The 23724-nt window shown below is 41.4% G+C and overlaps 2 protein-coding genes across 3 annotated transcripts in view; one reads left to right on the top strand and one right to left on the bottom strand.

The window, feature by feature from the left end:
• The window catches only part of LOC109034474 (retrovirus-related Pol polyprotein from type-1 retrotransposable element R2), a 72069-nt gene extending 59131 nt beyond the window's left edge, over positions 1-12938 (bottom strand). The window contains exons 1-2 of the mRNA XM_072298984.1: positions 6908-12938; positions 5910-6326 (exon numbers count right to left, since the gene is read on the bottom strand). Coding sequence (XP_072155085.1) covers positions 9133-12609 — 3477 coding nt within the window. The 5' untranslated portion in view covers positions 12610-12938 and the 3' untranslated portion in view covers positions 5910-6326; positions 6908-9132. The remainder of the gene's footprint in view (positions 1-5909; positions 6327-6907) is intronic.
• LOC109034473 (uncharacterized) lies at positions 660-23567 on the top strand. Of its 2 annotated transcripts, none has more exons than XM_019047645.2 (3): positions 660-1303; positions 14294-14578; positions 22231-23567. In XM_019047645.2, the coding sequence occupies exons 1-3, from the start codon at positions 1241-1243 to the stop codon at positions 22675-22677; spliced, it is 795 nt and encodes a 264-aa protein (XP_018903190.1). In that variant the 5' UTR covers positions 660-1240; the 3' UTR covers positions 22678-23567. The 2 variants fall into 2 exon arrangements, with proteins under 2 accessions (XP_018903190.1, XP_018903189.1); XM_019047644.2 differs by lacking the exon at positions 660-1303 and adding an exon at positions 6394-6542.
• The last annotated feature ends 157 nt before the right edge of the window (positions 23568-23724 follow it).

Below are 23724 nucleotides of genomic sequence, written 5' to 3'. Positions count from 1 at the left end.
CATCCATAAGAAATGAACAAAAAAATTATGAAAGAACGAACATAAATGTGGTTTAATGATTTTGACTTCCACCTCCGCGCCGCGCAGACCACGCTGTGTTCGGCGCAATGCGTGAAGTATTCCTACAGTATTGTAGGCGCTGTGCGTTTCACGCCGACCGCTGCTGAAAGCAGTGTATTAACGCAATGCGTGAAGTATTTACGCAGGCTTGTAGGCGCTATGCCTTTCACGCTGACCGCAGTGACCGCACTGTGTTTAATGCAATGCGTGAAGTATTAATGTAGTCTTGTAGGCGCTTATACGTGTTATATACTGACCGCCGCGCCAAGGGCTTCATCTCCTTTTCATCTCAATTCCTCGTCATCAAATGATGACGAGGGAGAAATTAGAGAGAAATCTCTCTAAGCAAAATTGCGTGTTTGGTTTCTCTCTTAACTCGACTAAAGGTGCTGTCTCTTGTATTACTGAAATACGACAAAATTAGAAATTACTATACTCTCAGGAAATGAGAGATATTGTCGCCTTTTCTCGTGTGTAATTTTTTTTTCTAAATCCGATTTTTTTATACTTACATTTAAAAAAATTGCAAAATTTGCCGCTTTCTAGATTTTCCGCCATGTGCCGCGGCCCATGTGGCCACCCCCTAAATCTGGCTCTGGTTTCGGCCTTTTTTAGTGACGCTACAGCTATTCTGGTGTTTCTCTCCGGAAGCGCATGATCCTAGCTAACACTCGTGAGGAAATTGAGAAGAGGATTAGCATTTCAATGCTCAGCCAGCGATAAATGGCTCCAGCCCAAGGAGCCAATATCTATGGGAGTCGGCGTCAAAAGAGGAAATATCGATAAAAAAAATTCTTGTGATAAAGCATGGGTGCTAAGAATGGCGTTGGCCCAGGTAAGCGCCGAGATGTCGAGATTACAGTAGCGCCCGTAATCAGTTGCCTGGCGCGCTCGAGTGGTCTCGGATTATCCAAACTCGAGTTGTTCAAATTTTACAATTTCGCTGCCGCCCGAAGATTCCAATCCCTGCTTTTCTTGGATCTTTGTTTTCGTCACGGTTTCCCAGGAATTTCTTGTGCTCCTTCATTACCTCACCCCTCGCTGAAAGTGCATTAAGGCAGTGTGCGAATTATTCCACGTGCATTAAATCACCCATGATACAAAATTCGGAAGCTATCGTGATATAGGTGCCGCGGCTACTCGCAGAACTTTTCGAACCCAGCTTTATTTTTTCGTCACAATGATGGTACAAAACTCCAATCAGCTGATCATATTCTTCGTCGCCGTCCTTTCCGGCTATGCAGTGAGTACTCTCCATAATGTATTTTTCACTGAAAAAAAGATGGTAGATTTTACCAAACTCTGACATAGTGATACGAGAATGGTAATAAACACCAGACTCTATGGTAGCATTTACCATATCATGATTAGTATCAGCAAAGTTCTTGTGAATACTACCACAATTTTGGTTATTTTTACTAAATGGTATCACTGTGTAAAAAAAAGTAGACTTATGGTAGATGTCACCATATTCTTTTTTCAATATTCATATTAAATTTTGCGTCCAAAAAGCAACATGGTCCGATTGAAGCCATTCACAATCCGAAGTATGAAGGTAAATGAATAAAAAGGTGCCAAAGCACTTTAATTCATCTCCTGGTTTCAAAAAATGATTCAAACGCGCTATTTATGCCGTCTTTACAATGATCAGTTTATGCATCATCCGCTCACTGATAACGGTAATGCTATAGTAGTCTACTGGATCGGAAAGAATTTGTTGATTTCTGTCTTTGCGAAATTGCAGTAGACTTAAGAAGTTTCAACAGCTGAGCTCAGTGATTTTCAAATGTCCGAGAGGGCACACTGACCAATCTTGAGTATCATCATTTCCTATGAAGCATAAAAAGTATATGTATATTTTTTACAACGATGTGCACCAACTAAATTACTCATGAGTTTTTAGAGAAGATCGTTCCAAAGTTTATTTAAAAATTGATAAATTTTCAACTTTTTTTAAAACATGTTTTTCGGTATTTAATTTAAATTTGAATTATTGTGTCGGACGTGATTTGATGCCTTTTCCAAAGGCTCTTGTCATAGTTGCATGCTCATCTGAGGAACACCTCATTCCTTATTTTGAAGACTAATAGGTCCCAGCGTGTGTTCAAGAACGAGGATAGGTTGAGCGCCTTCATTTTTGAATACGCAATCAGGACATCCATCAAGTACGAATAGTTGCATCAATGCGCCTTTATAAGTTTCGCTCATCTGTCGCTGAAATACCGACTGTAAACTATTGACATGAGACTGAAGGACCCTTGTTCATGTTTTAATTCCTCTTAAATGATTTTTTACTTCTATTTCATTTTAATTTATCCAGTGTCTAATTTTTTTTTATTTGTTTCATTTTTATTTTAAATATCAGGTATCTATAAGATACGTCAAAGTGCAGTCGGCTCTAATATTTTTTGGAAGAATAGGAGGGGCGTGGCCGGTGTCTTTTAAGATATTTCCATTCGATATTTGGTAGTGAAAGTGCGGTGAAACTTACAAGGGGAGTCTACGAAGTGACATCCTGGGATTGGGTTCATTTTGCTTGTACATGAAGAAGAGACAAATCTAAGGTTGACGTATTTTTTTTTAGCCGCCACCTCCCAACCGTTCTCGAGATATCGATTTTTAAAGTTACGATTTTTGCACGTTTCCGCGCGGAGTTCCGGCGAGTCAACTGAGCGCCGGCAAGCTGCACGAAGCGCGTTTCTTATCAGCGCTGCAGACCGGCCGACGTTATCAACTGTTCCGTGGCCGAGTGGTAGAGTGTTCGCCTACCGTTCCATCGATCGCTGGTTCGAGTCCCGCTTCGTACGATAGCTTTCGGGGTCTGCCGCAATGCATTTTTACAAGTTTCCTTTATTTTTATCACACACCAAGGGGTCCGCCCCCTGGCCGCTCCGCGGCACAAACCCCGCGGCGAAAAGGCCCGCTTCGCGGCAAGCGAAATCATCGATATCGACCGTTGCCGGTTGCAAATTCAGAGTAAGGAAAAAGTCATTAAGAATATTGTGTGGTGGGAAATTTTTATTTGAAACATCATTTTATCATTCAATTCAAATTATTTACCCAGTAACCGTCAACGGTTGATTTCGATGATTTCGCTTGCCGCGATGCGGGCCTTTTCGCCCCGAGGGTTGTGCCGCGTAGCGGCCAGGGGGCGGACCCCTTGGTGTGTGATAAAAATAAAGGAAACTTGTAAAAACGCATTGCGGCGGACCCCAAAAGCTACGATACGAAGCGGGACTCGAACCCGCGATCGATGGAACGGTAGGCGAACACTCTACCACTCGGCCACGGAACAGTTGATAACGTCGGCCGGTCTGCAGCGCTGATAAGAAACGCGCTTCGTGCAGCTTGCCGGCGCTCAGTTGACTCGCCGGAACTCCGCGCGGAAACGTGCAAAAATCGTAACTTTAAAAATCGATATCTCGAGAACGGTTGGGAGGTGGCGGCTAAAAAAAAATACGTCAACCTTAGATTTGTCTCTTCTTCATGTACAAGCAAAATGAACCCAATCCCAGGATGTCACTTCGTAGACTCCCCTTGTTAGTTGAAGTTTCCTCTGAAAGAGTTGTGAGGGGATGAAAGTGGACAAGGGCTGAATTGGCTCATGACTCATAGTCGCGGCTCTTCAATGTGTGTGGGGCATTTTTATGTGTTTCCCAAGAAAGGTAGAAAGTAAAATAAATTGTGTCTAAAAGGATTTTGGTCCAAAATATAAAGGTATATGGCTGTTATTTAATCCTTGTAATGTGGGCGTCACTAACGATAGTTTTGGAACACTCTTATTGTACTTACCTCTCTCGTAAGGAATGAATATAATATTAATAAATTAAATCGTATTTTCGTAGGCAATTAAACAATTTTTTGATTTTTTTTATTCCTAAAATTATGCACATTCCCTATTATATGAGCAACAGGTGGAAGAGTTTCGATTTATGCGTTTGGAATGTGTCTGTCGTTGGCATATATTAAATCAGGCATCTTGTCAGTACCCAGGCAAATAGTCAAATATTTATGCTTATATTGAAATTCTGAAAAGTTTCCTAATTTTAGGCAAAATAGTTCACTGCTATTACAAGTCACAAATTGTGCATCATAGGAAAGTGTTTTACGCTATTTTTAGTTCCTAAACGAACATTTACCTTGAAATTTGGACCGTGCCATTAAACACAGAATGATTGAAATTTTAACGTTTAAATAAATGATAAGCATTCGAGGGGGAAAGAACAAAAAAGTTGGTAGCTTTGATGATTAATTCCTTCCAAAATATTGAAAACTCGTGAGATCTTCGTCCAAACTTTACAAAATTTCGTAAACTGTCAGAAATCCTACTATATGCCCAGGCATTTTACGCAAAGGCATTTGATAAAATGCCTGATTTGACTAATTGCCTTCGACATGTCTATTAAGGAAGATTGTACGTATATTGCTAGAATGGATTGCGAGTGCAAATTTTCTCCTTTTTTTTTTTTTTTTTTTTTTTTTTTTTTTTTGGAAAGTAGTGGTGTATAAAATGGTGTCCGGACTTTTCGGCGCGACCGTTTCGGCGCCGGACTTTACGGCGCGGGTGATTCGGCACAGGATTGTTCGGCGCGGAATTTTTCGGCGCAGGATTTTTCGGCGCACGTGCTATACTTTTAAGAATACGAAAAGGGACTGCTTACCTTATTTTCCAGAACGATTTCCAATCAAAATATTCCGGAGACAGGAGGACAAAAAAAGTGGAAGTTGTGGGTGTGGTTGACGAAAAATTCCAAGAATTTGCTACATAAATTGTTTCAGATAGTCAAGTCTTGGAAGTTTTCACCCCCCTTTTGCCAGATAAGTATACAAACAACGATGAGATAGGAGGGGAACGAGAGAAGGAGGAGAGGAAGGAGAAGGAATGAAACTTCACCAGCTCGGCCCACTAGCTGGACTTAATGGAATAAAAGGCCATGGAAGTGTGAAAAGTGTATTTATTCCTTGGCACTAAAAAATTGATAAATTCCTAAAAATTGCTAAAATTACCTAAAAAGTGAAAGTGGGGGTCTAAATCAGCAGCATTTTCTTCAAAAAATGTACTCTTTATTAACATCTCATACGCCTCTTGGGCAGCTTCTACAGGCACAAATGCTATAGCTGCAAGTTGACGAATATTAAGGGCAAACTCTGGGTCTGATGCATAACGATGCTGTAAACCCAAACCCTATGAGGTGCCAGATTTACCGTCTATTGAAATACACCAAAAATTCCGTGCGCCGAAAAGCCCTGCGCCGAAAGCCCCCCGCGCCGAAACACCCGCGCCGGAGAGTCCGGCGCCGAAACGGTCGCGCCGAAAAGTCCGGGAACCGTATAAAATAAGTATGCGCACGAGAGAAGGCTTAAGATTCTACAAGAACCGCACTGATGCTTGATTTGGACTACCTATACATTCTACAATAATCAGGAACTAAGATTTCTGCCTCCTACTTAAATACATTTACGTGCATAGGGAAACCGATGGCACCTTCGATGTTTCTAAACTGAACCAGGAATTGTAGTATGACAAATTGCAAAATCTGGTCCATTTCATGTACAGTTTTTGATACAACTATTCCAACTCTCAAGAAGGCAAAGTCGTATCACTTCAGTTTGAAGGCGCTTTATCGTATTGATAATAGCCACTATAGAAATATTCCTTCCTTTTCCTAGAATTTAAATTTTTAAATCCTCATGCACAAAGAATACAATGTAAATTCGTTTTCATCTCCAATTTACCATCTTCTTCATATTGAACGGACAATAAGTTGGTCAAATGAAATGAAATTTAGAGAATGAGAAGTTAACATGCTACTCGCTGATACTGTGAGAATGAATGAAAATAAACTTACAAAATTGATAACGCATCCAATTGTCTTCCTTTTCGTTGACTTGAAATTGGCCGAATGTAAGTGACCTCTTAAGCTTGATATCATAAATAAAAATTACGGTCATTGCTGTTGTCACGTCAAGAGGATTTCTCATGTTTTAGTCCGACTGAGAAATCTAAATAAATCTTTGACGCGGCGAGTTCGTGGGAGAGCGGAACAAAATACGAAGAGATGTTTTAGCGGGTACGTATGTATTCGCGTGTATTATGAAAATGAAATCGTTACAAAGGTGACAGATACTAGGAGCACTAAGGAAGGCTGTGCAGTTGGAATATCCAGATTCTTCGTGGTGGAAATCGAAGTGCCGTCCCGAGCCTCCTCCGTCCAACGTGGAGCTCAGGCCCGCGAGAGTCTTATCTTTCAATCCATCTCGTGACGCTGGCGATCAAAAAAACAAGATAAAGATAGATGCGTACGACTGATCACAGCAACGAGTAAGTGAAGCTTCCTCGAAGCTGGGTTCTGAAAATTCATAGAGAGAGACCGAAAATATGGGAGAAAGGGAGATAGAGAATCTCTATGAAAAAACGCGTTGCGGTATACGCGACAGCTGTTATAATCAAGGCAAACATATTTTGTGAAATTTGCTCGAAGGTATGTCAATTTAAACTTACGATCTCAGTATGATGAAGTTAAACACACGAAAACCTACAAGATTCAGTTCATGAGCATCATTACGATAATGAGTACATGCTGTCGCGCACCGCGCGAGCAAACAAAATATTTAGTTCCTCCTGTTCAAGAGCAATTGTGATGTAAGCCGCATTTCAAGGAAGTCTGGAAAAGTACTTTAGGAAAAAAAAAATAAAACTATTCGATTCATTCGCAAATGAGTTTTGAACTTGATTATATTTCCACAAATATAGCATTCAAGTGAGCATACAAGGCTGTTCATCATTTTATACGTGAAAAATTAACAACCTTATGTGTAATCTATGAAGTGTTTCGATACCACCTACCTCATTTTTCAAGTTTAGTTTCGCAATTCTGATTTCAAAGTAATGTAGACGGTTTTCATGGCCCCAGTTCTTTGAGTCTCTCGGTTCATAAATCCTCAAGAATTGTAGGCATACTTGACAATCGGGATCGAATTTTTATGGGATCTCATTAATACATTGAATTATTTCAAAAACACTAAGATGCCTATGTTTACTCGAGTAGGCCTCTTATGTTTAAGTGCTTAATGTTGCCATCATGTTGCTTAGTGCTACCTTAACAGTGGGTGCATTTTCAGGGTGATTCAAGATTGGATCATCGAAGTTTTTTATATTTTAACGATTACACTCACTGTCCGGGTTTTAAAATTAAAAAAATATGAGAAACAATTGGACTGCGTCAAGTAGAAAGGAACCAAGCCACATCAACTATTGCAAAATTCAATTGGACAGTCTATTTCTTCACATAAAAACGGGTGTGCGGATTTTTTTTTTTTTTTTTTTTTTTGAAAATTTTTTTTATAGTACGCAGGGCCGGATTTACCTACTTGCCGCCCATGGGCCGCCTCTATTTGCCGCCCCCTTTTCATTCGTTTTGAAACATCAATAAAAACCATCAAGTGAACGTGCCGGACTGAGAGGGGGAGGGGTGCATAAGACGCGTTTACTTGTGTTGGACACATGTTTTTACGAAAGTCCTCTCAACACTACTAGCAAATGTTCATGGAACTTTGCGCAAAAGTCAAGTTCCGTGAACCTATCTCTGTGTGGACAAGGTCCTTCATTCATAGGAAAAAAAAATTATGAAAGAACTAACATATATATGGTTAAATGGACCGAGTTTAACAGAAAGGAGCCAAGCCACATCAGCAATTGCCAAGTTTAACTGGGTAATTAAATTTTTTACGAGAGAACGGTTGTTCGGATTTCTTTGAAAATTTTAAGGAATTTGCTTCGCACCACGGAGAATTTTCACTGAAATTTGCACGAAAATCCACACAACCGTTTTCATGTAAAAAATTAAATTGCCCAATTAAATTTGGCAATAGCTGATGTGGCTTGGTTCCTTTCTGTTTAACGAGGTCCAAATAATTTAACTTCCACCGCTGCGCCGCGCCACGCTGCATGGCCGTACTGTGTTTGGCGCAATGCTTGAAGTATTCATGAAGTCTTGTAGGCGCTATGTGTTTCACGCCGACCGCTGTTGACCGCACTGTGTTTGACACAATGCGTGAAGTATTCATGCAGTCTTGTAGGCGCTAATATGTGTTACATACTGACCACCGCGCCGAGGGCTTCTCCTTTTCATCAATCTCATCTCAAGTCCTCGTCATCATTGCTCTCTGCGCCGCGCCGTTCCAGGCCAAATTGCGTGTTTGGTTTCTCTCTTAACTTGAATAATTGAAGGTGCTGTCTCTTGTATCACAGAGAGACGACAAAATTAGAAATTACAATACTATCAGGAAAATGAGAGATATTCGACGGTGTAAGTCGGCAATCACATAATTCGTTTGCGGTGTCCGAAAATCTCCGCCTCTATGTTATTTTTTCAAAGGAGAACAAATTGACATCATTCCTTGAATTTTTTGCAGAATTTTTTTCGCACTGAGAAGAAAAATCACGGCACTTTTAAAGACTTGCCGTTGAGTAGTTTCCCGTTGAAAAAATAAAGTATGACAGGAAGTCTGCGACGTCGCAAACCGAGTTATGTGATTGCCGACTTACACCGTCGTATTGTTGCCTTTCTTCGTTTGTAATTTTTTTTTCTGAATCCGATTTATTTTATACCTGTAATTAAAAAAAATTGCAAAAAATCCGCACTAATGTTCTCTTGTAAAACATTAAATTACTCAGTAAAAGGCAGTGTGGCTCGGTTCCTTTCTGCGTAACGCGGTTGGATTAGGGAGTAAATAAATAAAAATTGGGAAAAGTCTGATTATTTGGAAATTTTTCAATGTTGTGCAACTGTATAGAGATTTTGAAAAAATTGATTGCTTGAATTTGATTCCTGTTACTTTTTTATTATTATTATTTTTTTTTTTTTTTTTTTTTTTTTTTTTGTAACTCAGAAGAGGGAACACTTCCGGCACAAGTATTACTGACGGGCCACAGGCCAAAGTCAGTAACACATACTATCTTGCTTGAAAAAAAGGGTAAACGTTATTTTAAAGTAAAATTTAAAAAAAAAAAAAAAAAAAAAAAAAAAAAAAAAATTTAAAAAAATTAAATTTTAAGCGAAATCAAAAAAATTATTCGATATTAAGAAACGACCTGACAATACTTGACGTGCTTATAACGACGGACTTCTGCATTGAATGAAGCAGGTAACTGTTTATTCCGAGGTCTCGAAGATGTTGAACTAAACTTTTTGGAACTATCCCCGTTACTGACATTATCAGGGGCTTGATACAAACAATATTCAGGTTCCATAATCGCTTCATTTCTGCAGCTAAGGGCAGATATTTTACCATCTTTTCCTGATACTTCAGCTCCAAGTTATGATTATTAGGGATGCTAATATCAATGATGTAAGCGGTGCGATCTCGCTTATCAACAAGCACTATGTCCGGTCTGTTTGCCATGATGGTTTTATCGGTTAGGATCGGGTTATCCCAATAGAGCCGGAAGCGCTGATTCTCCAGGACCGTGGCTGGGCAATATTTGTAGTAGGGTTCAGCAGTATCACATAGTTCTCGATCGTTGGCCAGCGCTAGATGTATAATTTTAGCCATGTTGTTATGCCGCTCGGTATATTCCTTCCCTGCAAGCAATGCGCAACCAGATGTAATGTGATCTATTGTCTCGGATGCAGCATTACACTTCCTACACTTATCGCTCTCGATCTTCTCCTTCAGTATATATCTCTTGTAATTCCTGGTACTGATCACTTGGTCTTGTATTGCGAGAACAAATCCTTCCGTTTCTGGATACAGCTGCCCTTTCGATAACCACAAGAAAGACTTTCCTTCACTAACATGATCCTGCGCAACTGAATGATAAAAGCGTCCATGCAGCGGCTTGGAGGCCCATGCCTCCAACTGGCCAGCAACTGGGTCTGAGGGTTGTTCTTCATTCAGATCGTGACAAGCGAGGCGCAAAGGCGTGTAGGATTTATCTATGGCATTTACTGCAGCGTGCAAAGTGCTGTCGTTTCTACTGAGGAAGTAATTTCGCAGGTTACGGACTTGGCTGTGGCAGACCTCCTTCACATCAAGGATACCTCTTCCCCCCTGTTTGCGGGGGATGTGTATTCTCTCCTTCGCGGCTCTTGGGTGATGCTTATTCCACTTGGTCATCAAGGTTCTGACTTTCCTATTAAGCCCCTCAAGCTCCGTGTCAGACCATGGGACAACGCCAAATGAGTACGCTAACGCAGGAATGGCGAAGGTGTTGATTGCCTTGGTCGTATGTTTTGAGTTTAGAGAGGTCTTAAGTATCGCACTCAGCCGATCAACGAAGGTGTTAACCAGGTGCTCTTTGACTCTCACCTTCTGGATGGAAGAGCTCTGCCACATTCCAAGGTATTTATAAGCATCCTCCATTGTCAAGCTATTGATGACGTCACCAGAATTGGTCACAAAACCATCCTCCCGCACTATAACGCCGTTTTCTATATGGAGCGTCGCGCATTTAGGTACTCCAAGCATCATGCCAATATCATCACTGACCTCTTCAATCACCTTGAAAAGTTGATGCAACTGGTCTCTTTGGGATGCATAGATCTTAATATCATCCAAGTAGGCTAGGTGGTTGATGACGTGGAGTACTTGTCTGTTCCGACGCAGAGGGAACCCTACCTTCATCTCTCGAATGCAATTTGAGAGGGGATTGAGGCCTAAACAGAACCACAATGCACTAAGACTGTCACCTTGAAAAATACCTCGCAGGATGTGGATGACCTCAGTTTCCAATTCACTCGCCGATCCTTGTATTATGATTCTGGTGCGCCAAGATGCCAAAATGCTCTTCAGGAAATGAACAATGACAGGATGGACTCGGTAGATATTTAAAACGTGAATTAGCCAGCTGTGCGGCATTGAATCAAAAGCTTTTTTGTAGTCGATGTAACCCACATGTAAGTTACGACGTTCCTTTACAGCCTGCTTGAGCACAACCGAATCAATTATTAACAGCTCTTTGCACCCGAAGCTTCCCTTGCGACACCCTTTCTGCTCTTCACACAAAATTTTCCACTTAGCTACATGTCTCCCAATTAATCGGGTTACAATGGATGTGATGACTTTATAGAGCGTGGAGAGACATGTAATCGGTCTATACTCAGATGGGTCCTTCGAATCGCCTCCTTTATGTTTCGCAAACGTCACTCCTTCAGTCAGAAATATCGGCATTTTGTCAGGATGAGTAATAATATCTTGAATGCTTCTTGAAAGCTGCGTATGCACACATGTTAACTTTTTCAGCCAGAAATTGTGAACTTTGTCTGGTCCGGGAGCCTTCCAGTTATGAATATGCAAAGTTGCTCTCCGCACATCTTCCTTAGTGATTTCAACCTCACCTTCATGTGTAATGTGGGCATGACGCACTGTTTCCTGCTCAATCCAAGGAGCTGTGCTATTATGCTCCTTGGCCTCTGACCAGATGGATCGCCAAAATCGCGTTACGTCATCTTTCGATGGGATTTCTTCGGGAGCGTTTCTCACATCCGCGGCGTTTCCCATCCTTCGATAGAAGGCTCTCTCATTACGCTGAAACAGAGCATTATCTAAATGGCGCTGGTATGATTTTTTATATCTTCTGAGTCGGGCAGCTTGAACTTTTAACTTCTGCTTCAGTGTATCAAGATGGGTTAAAAGGTTTTCCTCATTCACATGGGCCATCTTCGCCCTTAACCTCTTTGAGGTATTCCCCTTGACACACTGGGTGACTCTCCCAATCTCCTGCCTTAGGTTGGCCACTTTCCTTTCAATCCTAAGTTGCCATCTTGGTGCATTCAGTTTGATTCCCCTACGCCCATGATTTGTGGGGCCTTTGACGGCTTGTGTTATCGCCTGAGCTGCACAATAGATGATGCAATGAACTTCCTCTAACGTTGATTCTTCACGAATGTGTGCTGGTATAATTCGGTTCATCCTCTCAATACACGCGAACAACTTAGGAGTGTAAGGAAGTTTTGGCAGTGACTGTCTAAGATTTGGACTGACTCCTTGCCATTTGATCATTTCAGCAATAAATGCAACCTCTAGCGTATCAGCTTTGATAACGTTCTCGTCAGCAGTATCAGTTGCACACTCATCATGCTCCGCATGTACGATGCCTTCATCAGTGTGTAATCCCGGTACAATGTCTCGCTGTTCCACCGGACCGTCTGTGCAAGAAACTGACGCGGGATCAGCCTCTAGTACGTTTTCTTCGTCTTCACATTCACCGCGAGAAATTTCAAGTTGGACTTCATCTTTGATATTCTGCAGATCATCAGCAGACATTTTACAAGACTTCAGTATCACTCGCTTTTGGTCCATTAGGCGCTGCTCTGAGACATTTTTGCAGTCAGGGAATCTATCAAGAAAAAGTTTCCGCATTTCCGCCCGGTATCCAGGAATCGTTTCCATTTTAGACGCGAGGTAATAACAACGCATGACGTGTTGATTCATGCTTAGAGTCCAAGCCATGCGTTGCCTGAGTTTCCCTGCTTTAGTGGTCGTCGGCTGACTAGTCGACGAAACACTTGGAGCAGGGTTGGTATTGTTGGTTGGCCGTCGTGCCATACACTGGGACGATCCACGACCATCTTCGTTCCCAGCGTGGGGACTATTATGCGCGCCATGTTCCCCAACCCTTGACGCGACCGAGGCTCTTCTTTTATCGTCTTGTGCAAGAAGATCACTGACTGGGGGCTGCAAACCCCCAACCAGGGATGCGCAGCTGGTTTTTCAAGTTGGGACAAGCACAACTCTACTTCCTCGGACGCCCCTGGCGATGTTTTGGCCACGAGGATGCCCAGCCACTTGCTCGGGTACCGCGGGGTCGCCAGCCCTCGAAAGGGCCTCCCGTACGACATTGAGGTCGCCCCTGAGGTTTATTATCATTATTATTATTATTATTATTATTATTATTATTATTATTATTTTATTTTTTTCAAAATTCTGTATTGGCCAAGATTGTTGGTGGCTCCTGGTATATCGGTGCCCTCAGTTTCAACCACGAAAGAAAAATTTCAACTGAGGTCTGGCGGTTTATTTTGTAAAAAAAAAATGAATAATTTTAACATGGCCCCACGCGAGGCTAATTTATTTGATTCAAATGTCCTATACGATGATTTATTGCTGGCAACTAGTAAGAGGTTTCTGTGAAGGAGCACAGGGAAACCTGGGAGGCGAGAAGCTATTCAAATGAGTGAATCACATTCATGCGGAATACGCGGGATTCTCGGAGCTGAGCTCACTTGAAAAAACGTTCGAGCGAACAAATAGACGACTCGAAACCTCTCCAGGAGTCATGTCATCTCTGATCTTCCCGTCTTGATAGTTCACCCGTTTTCATTTTTCTCTTGAGACATCTCAAGGAGATATCAATCAAAATGCAACCAATAAAGCTTCTGCGCGCGAGAGTAACGGAAGGTTTCTTTCCCGTTTTTAAACGGGCTTCCAGAATTTTGAATGGAGTGTCAGATCGCGTTTATGCCTATCGGCGCGCATGGGATTCGAGCGAAAAATTTCCTCATGAATAAATGTATTTGAGGATATGTATAAATATGATATATAATATATAATATAATATATAAATATGATTATAGTAAATATGATACCCAATTTTTGCATTCTCCTCCCCTTCTTATGCAGAGAAAATTTACCAGGCAGAGAAATATACTAGAACCCATCGACCAGAACATAGCGTCAGCTTTCGGGAGGTTTCACGATAACTGGAATAGTTTTGTCGTCGTAACAGACAACACATTTTTCGATCGCATTTTTAGTAGAAATGATAATCACTTGAATTTTTTCACATTAATCTTCTAATGGTTACGTATTATAACGCTCTATTTTTTGCTCTACTTCTCAATCAATATTACCTATGTGAATTCCGAAAATGTGCTGTCTATTACTCGATAAAAAGTCATGGTAATAGACAGCACATTTTCGGCTATTTATATATTAACATTGAAAAGTAGAGCGATAAATCTTTGAAAAGCGGTATAACATGTAACCTTGTGTAGATTAATGCAAAAAAAAAATCGAGTGATCATCAATATTACTAAAAATATGACCGAAAAATGTGTTGTCTGTTACGGCAACGAAACTATTTCAGTTACCTGGAAACCACCCCTTCCCATTACATTACGACTCTATGAGCTCAATGGAAATTATAGTAATGATTCAGGGACTGTCCGATTCCTTTCTGTTGAGGCTCGTGCAGAAAAATGAGATGCAATTTGTTTCGTTTTTTTTTCAGTTTGGGAAAGCAGTTGGGAAGGAAGGTGACGTCCAGTGGACGTACATTGAGGAAGAGCAGCCCGGGACGGTGAAATACATGTCAGCTTGTCTGAAGCCAGGGTTCATCTGCAGCGACTGCCAGTCACTCTACTTCTGCAGAAACGACGGGAACGGGACCCTCAAGCCGACCATGCTCCAGACTTGCTCCAATGCCGAGGGCTTCTACTGCAACGTCGCCGCCGGAGGATGCTCGACAAACAAGAGGGACTGCGATATTTTTGGCCTCCAAGAAATCAAGTGCCAGGTTTGTCCCTCCTCTCTCTCCATTCCTCTTTATCCAGGTAGCACTTTGAAAAAAAAAAAAAAAATCCGGCCATGGGAACCGTACTTACGGGTTGAATAGACATACACTGGAAAAAAACACCACATCTAGAGTCCAGACTCTTAAAAACATCGACAAGAAAAATTACTCTTGATTCAATCAGAATCTAGCTTAAATCAAGAACCAAGCCTCTTAATTTAAGCGGATTTCGTTTTGATTCAAGCAAAAATCTGATTGAATCAAGAGTATTTTTTCTTGTCAATGTTTTCAAGAGTCTGGACTCTAGATCCAATGTGTGTTTTTTCCAGTGTACCGTCCGCTTTCTGGGCTCAGAAGCCGAAAATTCCGGGTGCATCATCCGGAGCAGTCAAAGCTACGGCTCTGGCACCCAGAACTTTCAGCCTCTTAGCTCGGAACGGATAGTATGTCTATTAGTCCGTATTTCTTTTTTGGCGCGTATACGTAGTATACCGCCTTTGCGATCGTTTCGACCCCCCCCCCCCCCTCGATACAATAACCGAGTCCCCTAGTTCCTTACCGAAAAGTGACTACCGCGAACTTCTGAGATTTTCCAAAGCGTGTAAAAAGTTTACTAATCCGTCAATAATAATGATTAAAATTTGTTTCTCATTCTGGGGCTCGCTAGTTTATGTGTAATGAATACCAAGAGTCTACGTTTCTTGGTTTTTTTTAAAAAAACCTTAGAATGGGGCGCGCTGATTTAAAATATGCATATATAAGCGGAAGCAAGCGAACTGATTCGAGGATGGCTGACCAGTTCGGCACTCCTTGAATGAGAATTTCACTCACTCCGTTTTGTTCACAACGTTGCTTTGACATATCTCCACAACACTGTTATCCTTTTCAAAAGTTGGTACTCCTTGCTCTGATAGCCGGGGCCACCAGGATAGTGGTAAGTGCAATCTGTGATGAGCCTCGAGACTCATTAGACCATTTGCTAAACGTGGCTCATACAGGAGTCCACTAAGCCCTCTCGTCCCCACGCTCCTGATCACTGCGTCGGCGTCACGAAGAACAATGGGCCTTGGGTCCCAACGCGGCCGATACCCGTACCCCAATTACTCACGCTTCATTAACCATTTCACCGTCACGCTAGGATTCATCCAATTTTCAAAAAAAATTGTTTCGCATGTATTTAGCAATTTTTTCCTTACTCTCCGTTAAAACACAAATAAAAAGAGACCTCATTCATAAAAATCGGCCGAATAGAAGAGAAGTTACAGTAATCGAAATCCGAAGAAATCAACAAAACCTCGACTCCTCGATACGAAAAATAAAATGAAGGGGAAAAAAAGAAAGTATAAATTACAATTAAATATAATTGACCTCAAATTTGACAAACAATTCATTTATATACCTAACGCTGAAAAAACTGGGAGAAATTACAAAAAATTTGCCTCTTGCAAGGGCTTCTTTGTAAGAATTTTGACCTGAAGACAACGGTCGAATAACAGCAGTACTCCATACAATACACGGTGTGCCTGAACGAGTTAAACATTTTTCATACGTCCAAATCGAAAAATCTTTATATTTTTAACTACAATGTTTCTTGAATCGTTTAAGCAAAAAAAAAAAAAAAAAAAAAAATTCCGTCGAGATTCTGGAACGCTAAGGCGCTTTAAAAGTATTCTGGGGCTATAATAGCTAAATCGCTAAATCACCGGTAGTAAATTCGTTATATTATTAAAAAGAAATTGACTCCATAGTTTAATTCCTTAGTTTCTCGAATACGATTATTTTAAGCACTTAAACATTTATACCACCAATTTTAGCCATGGGGTGATTTCCTGAGAGCCGATAATATCACGAATTTCTCATAGAACCCCTCAACAGTGGCTTGCTTTTTTGGCAGCCGATTCGGCCATCGAACCGGAGTTTAAATGGAAGCTGATAATAACCCAAAGCTCTGAGAAAAATTTTGAGATGAGTATAAGAACGGTTTGTTGTAAGTATAGCGAGGAGAGGCGGGCAAAGCGGCTAAAATCCTATCTAATTTTTACAGTTTTTCTGTTGAATTAATGTTGCCGCGGGCTTCTGACTGTCCACACATAGTTCTGTTCAGCATATCGATACATAAGTATTTACATTTTACATGCGTAGAATCTAATTTTCACGTCGGGGAGTTGACATATTTTGATTTTTTCGATTTTATACGGAAAATTGATGGTTTTTCGGGATTGAAATTATTATTGTTTCATGAAAAATAAATGCACCCAAAATGACTATAGCATATTGATTCTTACACATTTGCACTCACAAAATTGGTTGGTAAATTCAACGAGTGGGTGCATCGACCTGGTATATCAAGTTTCTGCAATTTTTTACGGCAAATCAGTAGATTTTCGGGATGTAGATTGCTTACTTTCAATTCATGAATGAATAAAGCAACGACATGGTTGAACTTCTTTGCATGGAAAGACGTTTAAAATAACAAAATCAAGACGTATTTAATGCAATTGCATTTATATCGAGTCAATTTCTTTCAATAATATAACGGGATTTTTACTACCGGTGATTTGGGTATTATAGCCCCAAAATACCTTTAAATCGACTTTATCTTCTAGGAGTTCGACAGAATTTTTCCTTTCTTCGCTTAAATTATTCCGTAGCACTTTTCTTCAAGAATCTGATAAGATTTTGCTTGAGGCAGATCAAAAAACTTAAATTCGATCGAATAGCTTTCTACTTTCACAATACACGGTCTCGTCAAGGTGCGTCTTTGACCTCGCAGTGTTGGATCGTGAATTCTCTTTTTATGCTGTTTGCCTATTTTGAAATCTCTGTAAATGAAAACTAAAGGGGTTGATATGTGCGAGTTAATGACGCGCCTTATCAACACATTGTGTTGGAGTTCACTGCTTGTTTTTCAATACTGTGATCGCGATATGATGCGACTTGATCTGAGAATGTGTCAAAATTTTATCGATGTCGATGTATCGGAATATTATCGAATAAAAAATTGCGCTCAATTCCGATTTCATCGCAAAAAATTGCATTAAACCCGCAATTTTATCGACGGCGATTCATCGCATTAGAATCGAACAAAAAATCGTGATAAATTGAGATGAAATTTCGATTTTATCGGACCGAACTTAAAGCGATAAAACCGCGACAAGATTGCGGGTAATAGCTCAGTGATGTTGATGATCTTAGAAATTTTATCGCCAAAAATAGTAAAAAGAAATCGCAATTTAATTTCAAAATATAGCAATTTTCCGGTCAAGAAATGCTACTTGGGTAGGGCTTTATTCATCGTTCCTTCAACAGCTCCGTTTCTTAAAAATCCTCTGAGCGATTCACTCATAGGAGGCTGTTCAAGTATTCCGTAACATTTTTAGGGAGGGGGGGGGGGTGTTGAGCCAGCGTTACAGTGCATTACAAAGGGAGAGGGTAGGGTCAAGACCAGCGTTACGTAACAAACCGAGCCGGAGAAAAAACTTTGAAAAAAAAACGTGCACAAAACTGAAAACCCCGCCTCCCCCAAATTAATTTTTTCGGCGTATGACCCAGCCGACGCAACTAAAAAAAACTCTCGAAATTTTTAAGTGTATTTTCCGAAGAAAATACATCATTTTTCAAGCTGTTTTCTCAGCGTTGTCTTGATTTTTTTTTAAAAAACTTGGGGGAAAGGGAGGTTAGGCCAGTGTAATTAAAATCTCTTACAGAAAAGGCCAAAGTTTGTGGGCTCTGTAAGCTCGGATCGGCTAGGGAACGAATAAGATAATGTAGAGGACGGCTTAAAGTATCCCGTGAATTTGAAGGCGCTTCATGCTGTAATCGTTTCAATCTGCTGCTTTGTTAGTAAAACGGAGTGCAATTTTCAATCTTCTGAAAAATACTGGTCTAAATATTATAGCGCAAATGCAAAATTGTTAGCTCCATCTTTTACAACGAAATAACAACTTAGCACGAACGTTCGGTTCACAGCGTCTTGTCTCTAATTATGGTATCAAAGAGCACCCCATTTAGGTGCCGTAGCACCTAAATAGAACTTTAAAATTATATCAAGTTGAGGAGCCACAACGCAGCGATGAAAGGTAATCACCCTGGTAAAAATTGGCGATATAGGAGCTGCGTTTTAAAATACCATAGGAGTTCTTATAGCCGACTGAAGAAGGCGATAGAAAATCATATAGCTGGCTTTAGAAAGTGGAAACAATCATACGGCCGGGCTCCACGAAGCGATAAAAAATTAAACAGCCGGGCTATAGTTCCTGTCGCCGGGCTTTGCACTTTATCGCCTGGCTGTTACTTTTTCGCCATCAGCTATAAACCGCTATAAGAAATTGTGTAAAAATTTGTGTGCTTTGTAAATCCTTAAGTTTGTACGGAATCACCATAATATTTACAAAACGCACATTATATTTTGCTTTACTACATATTTGTTTTCATCATTTAAAATGAGAATAATCCATACAGAGTGTGCAAACATTTCAAAGTCATGAGTTGAACAACGCTGACTCCACAAGATTAAATATTAGAGCCTAACACAAAGCGGAGTGGCGGCGCACTGGCGCCTACAAACCTAACAGGGATACTTCACGCATTGCGCAATGCGTGAAGTATCCCTGTTAGGTTTGTAGGCGCCAATGCGCGTTTCGTGCTGGCTGCCCGCCCGCCGCGCCGCGCCGCAGCGTACCACGTCGCTTGAAGCAACTATTTCACACCAGAGGTATTGCACAGTATCGTACGAAATTGAAGGCGCTCCAACATATTAGGAATGGCAGGCATCCTTCAAAAGTACGGAGCTTTCCTCGTAAAATAAATCAAGCTACTACGGCCCAAAAAGAGAGGGGTAGTCCAAAAACTCACTAAGTCCTAGCATCCGTAATTAGTAACGTTTAGCATACACTTTATCGTCAGGTTGTTGCTTAATCGCCATCCGCTTTAAACGCTGTAAGAAATTGTAATGCCGGCTATAGAAGCTATTGGAAATCTTACAGTCGGCTGTAGGTCTATGGTATTTTGGAACACAAATTCTACTGCCAATTTTTACCAGGGACATACCGTCCTTTGAATTTAAAGGGAACAAGGGTGACGAGACGTAAACATAGGAAAGCACTCAATGTTGGCCCGCAACACTCGTTTATGACCGTATCTCGGATCAGGAAGCCTTGCTAAGATTCGGGACCATGCGCAATCGATTCTAAGCCTATAACTATGACGCATGAAAAACAGTCTAGGAGTCCGAATTTCTGGTCCAACCCGCTCCAGGAGTCGACCTGTCCTCCCTATCGCGGATAACCGCGGATATTAGGATACATCTTTTTTCCCGTCCAAAATCGAGAAAAATCGACAGGGGTTACATGGACTAAAATTCAGGGGTCAAAATCGAAAGTTCTCCGATCGGGCTGAAATGAAGCGAGTCCCCTGTAGAATGAGTCGAGAAGTCCGAATTTCTGGTCCAAAACGCTCCACGAGTCGACCCGTCCTCACTATCGCGGATAACCGCGGATATTCGAGCATGCTCGAAAGGATCAAAAACGCTCGTTTTTGACCGTTTCTCGGTTCAGGAAGCCTCGCCGCGTCTCGGGACCGTGCGCAATCGATTCTACGCCTCAAACTACGTAGGATTCGACACTAATCTAGAAATTTTTTTTCCCGTCCAAAATCGAGAAAAATCGACAGGGGTTACATGGACTAAAATTCAGGGGTCAAAATCGAAAGTTCTCCGATCGGGCTGAAATGAAGCGAGTCCCCTGTAGAATGAGTCGAGAAGTCCGAATTTCTGGTCCAAAACGCTCCACGAGTCGACCCGTCCTCACTATCGCGGATAACCGCGGATATTCGAGCATGCTCGAAAGGATCAAAAACGCTCGTTTTTGACCGTTTCTCGGTTCAGGAAGCCTCGCCGCGTCTCGGGACCGTGCGCAATCGATTCTACGCCTCAAACTACGTAGGATTCGACACTAATCTAGAAATTTTTTTTCCCGTCCAAAATCGAGAAAAATCGACAGGGGTTACATGGACTAAAATTCAGGGGTCAAAATCGAAAGTTCTCCGATCGGGCTGAAATGAAGCGAGTCCCCTGTAGAATGAGTCGAGAAGTCCGAATTTCTGGTCCAAAACGCTCCACGAGTCGACCCGTCCTCACTATCGCGGATAACCGCGGATATTCGAGCATGCTCGAAAGGATCAAAAACGCTCGTTTTTGACCGTTTCTCGGTTCAGGAAGCCTCGCCGCGTCTCGGGACCGTGCGCAATCGATTCTACGCCTCAAACTACGTAGGATTCGACACTAATCTAGAAATTTTTTTTCCCGTCCAAAATCGAGAAAAATCGACAGGGGTTACATGGACTAAAATTCAGGGGTCAAAATCGAAAGTTCTCCGATCGGGCTGAAATGAAGCGAGTCCCCTGTAGAATGAGTCGAGAAGTCCGAATTTCTGGTCCAAAACGCTCCACGAGTCGACCCGTCCTCACTATCGCGGATAACCGCGGATATTCGAGCATGCTCGAAAGGATCAAAAACGCTCGTTTTTGACCGTTTCTCGGTTCAGGAAGCCTCGCCGCGTCTCGGGACCGTGCGCAATCGATTCTACGCCTCAAACTACGTAGGATTCGACACTAATCTAGAAATTTTTTTTCCCGTCCAAAATCGAGAAAAATCGACAGGGGTTACATGGACTAAAATTCAGGGGTCAAAATCGAAAGTTCTCCGATCGGGCTGAAATGAAGCGAGTCCCCTGTAGAATGAGTCGAGAAGTCCGAATTTCTGGTCCAAAACGCTCCACGAGTCGACCTGTCCTCACTATCGCGGATAACCGCGGATATTCGAGCATGCTCGAAAGGATCAAAAACGCTCGTTTTTGACCGTTTCTCGGTTCAGGAAGCCTCGCCGCGTCTCGGGACCGTGCGCAATCGATTCTACGCCTCAAACTACGTAGGATTCGACACTAATCTAGAAATTTTTTTTCCCGTCCAAAATCGAGAAAAATCGACAGGGGTTACATGGACTAAAATTCAGGGGTCAAAATCGAAAGTTCTCCGATCGGGCTGAAATGAAGCGAGTCCCCTGTAGAATGAGTCGAGAAGTCCGAATTTCTGGTCCAAAACGCTCCACGAGTCGACCTGTCCTCACTATCGCGGATAACCGCGGATATTCGAGCATGCTCGAAAGGATCAAAAACGCTCGTTTTTGACCGTTTCTCGGTTCAGGAAGCCTCGCCGCGTCTCGGGACCGTGCGCAATCGATTCTACGCCTCAAACTACGTAGGATTCGACACTAATCTAGAAATTTTTTTTCCCGTCCAAAATCGAGAAAAATCGACAGGGGTTACATGGACTAAAATTCAGGGGTCAAAATCGAAAGTTCTCCGATCGGGCTGAAATGAAGCGAGTCCCCTGTAGAATGAGTCGAGAAGTCCGAATTTCTGGTCCAAACTGCTCCACGAGTTGACCTGTCCTGACAATCGCGAATTTTCGAGCATGCTCACAATGGTCAGATCTTAGTATCATGGCCGGTTGATTCTTTGCATTGGTTCAAAACTTAGGATTTATTTTTAAACGGTTTGTTTCCAATGCTTTCATACACGTACTTACCTAAAATGGGTAGGTGCTCCTGCAGGGATGAGAGGATTCAAAAGTGAATGGTTTTCTTTATCTTTTTGCAGGCAGAGGGAAATTTTCCGGATCCTTACGACTGCACATCATACCACAGATGTACAACATTGGATGATGGATCAATGAAAAGTACCCGGTATGAATGTCCATTGGGGAAGGCTTACGATTCCTTTGCCAATAATTGCCGATTCAAGTTGACCGACAGGGTATGTGTGGACAGCCCTGTGCCCAAGTGTAAGAAAGCTCTACGGACTGGATCCTTAATCGAAAATCCTAGCATTTATTTTGTCTGTGTTATGGAAAAAGATGGGCTAAGACCGCGGTTATACAAGTGTGAGGATGGCAAAGTCTACGATGCTAAAAGCTATCAATGTGTAGATCCCAACACAGTTACTCTTTCATTAGGTGGCACTGTGTCTGCCAATAATGTAAAGAACCCAAAAACAATGTTTAACCGTAACAGTCTGCCAGCACAGAAGACACCACCAAAAGCTTGATTGAGTCCTTTAAGTTTAGAGGTAATTAGAGAATAATATGGGGACAGGAAACACAGCATTACCTACTAGTCTGAGAAATTATCCCTCCAAATGTATTCGCAGGTAAGTCTGAGTTTGGTTTGTCTTTTAAGACAGGGGCTTCCTACTAAAACTTTCCTATCTTGAAAAGTTTTCCTAAATTAAGCTGCATACACACAAGCATCAGAAATAATTCCCTTAAGTGTAAGGTAAAAAATTTGAGGCTCATAATAATGAGGCTAAGATTGAGTTACTGAGGAGAGAGGAAAAGTATCTTCACAACAAATTAAGATCCACAGATTGAGACAATGCCCACGCATTTGAGAATGAAAGCCTTGAAGTAGGGTTTATTGTACTTGAGTATGTAAAACTTTGAATCGCTAAAAGCGTTTCTGGGATGAAAACTTAATTGTCCTCAAATACTTCCTCCTGTCCCCAAAGACTGTTTCCTTTCTACTACCACACTAATTTACTACAATTCTTTTCAGTTAAGTAAAATGTTTTAAAAAACGAACAAATTGTCAAAGGAAGCTCCATCAAACTGTGTAAAGGGGGAATGTTCTGGTAATATAATAAACTAGTGCGGACATTTGAAAGCAAATTTCAAGTTCAAAAGTTGCCCAGCAATTTTCATAAATCACTTTTATTTTTGATTAATGGAAAGTTTGCATCAATACCTGCAAGAACTGCAAATCAGATCTTTTTAACCATCGGTAGTCCTTAAATTATGTTACTTTTGTTACGGGCCTAGGTACGCTTGTGAATATGTGTGTTCAAGATTTCAGAATTCAATGTTGACACATTAAATTTTTCCAAAACAAGTACTAAAATTATGTAAGAAAATAAACTGTCTTCTTCCCTTTTCTAAGAAATTTGTTTGTTGAGCTTCCAACCATTTTTTTATTTTTATGCTTTTCCAAGCATTGTCCCTAGGCACTGTAAGTCAAGGGGATAGTAGTTTAGTGTGCATAGCGATGGTGAAACCACAAGGATGCTTGTCTCGTTTGGGGTGTTTCAAAATTTCCGTTT

The sequence above is a fragment of the Bemisia tabaci genome, chromosome 3 (assembly GCF_918797505.1).
Source record: "Bemisia tabaci chromosome 3, PGI_BMITA_v3".
NCBI lineage: Eukaryota > Metazoa > Arthropoda > Insecta > Hemiptera > Aleyrodidae > Bemisia > Bemisia tabaci.
This window is presented reverse-complemented; position numbering and strand designations above follow the sequence as displayed.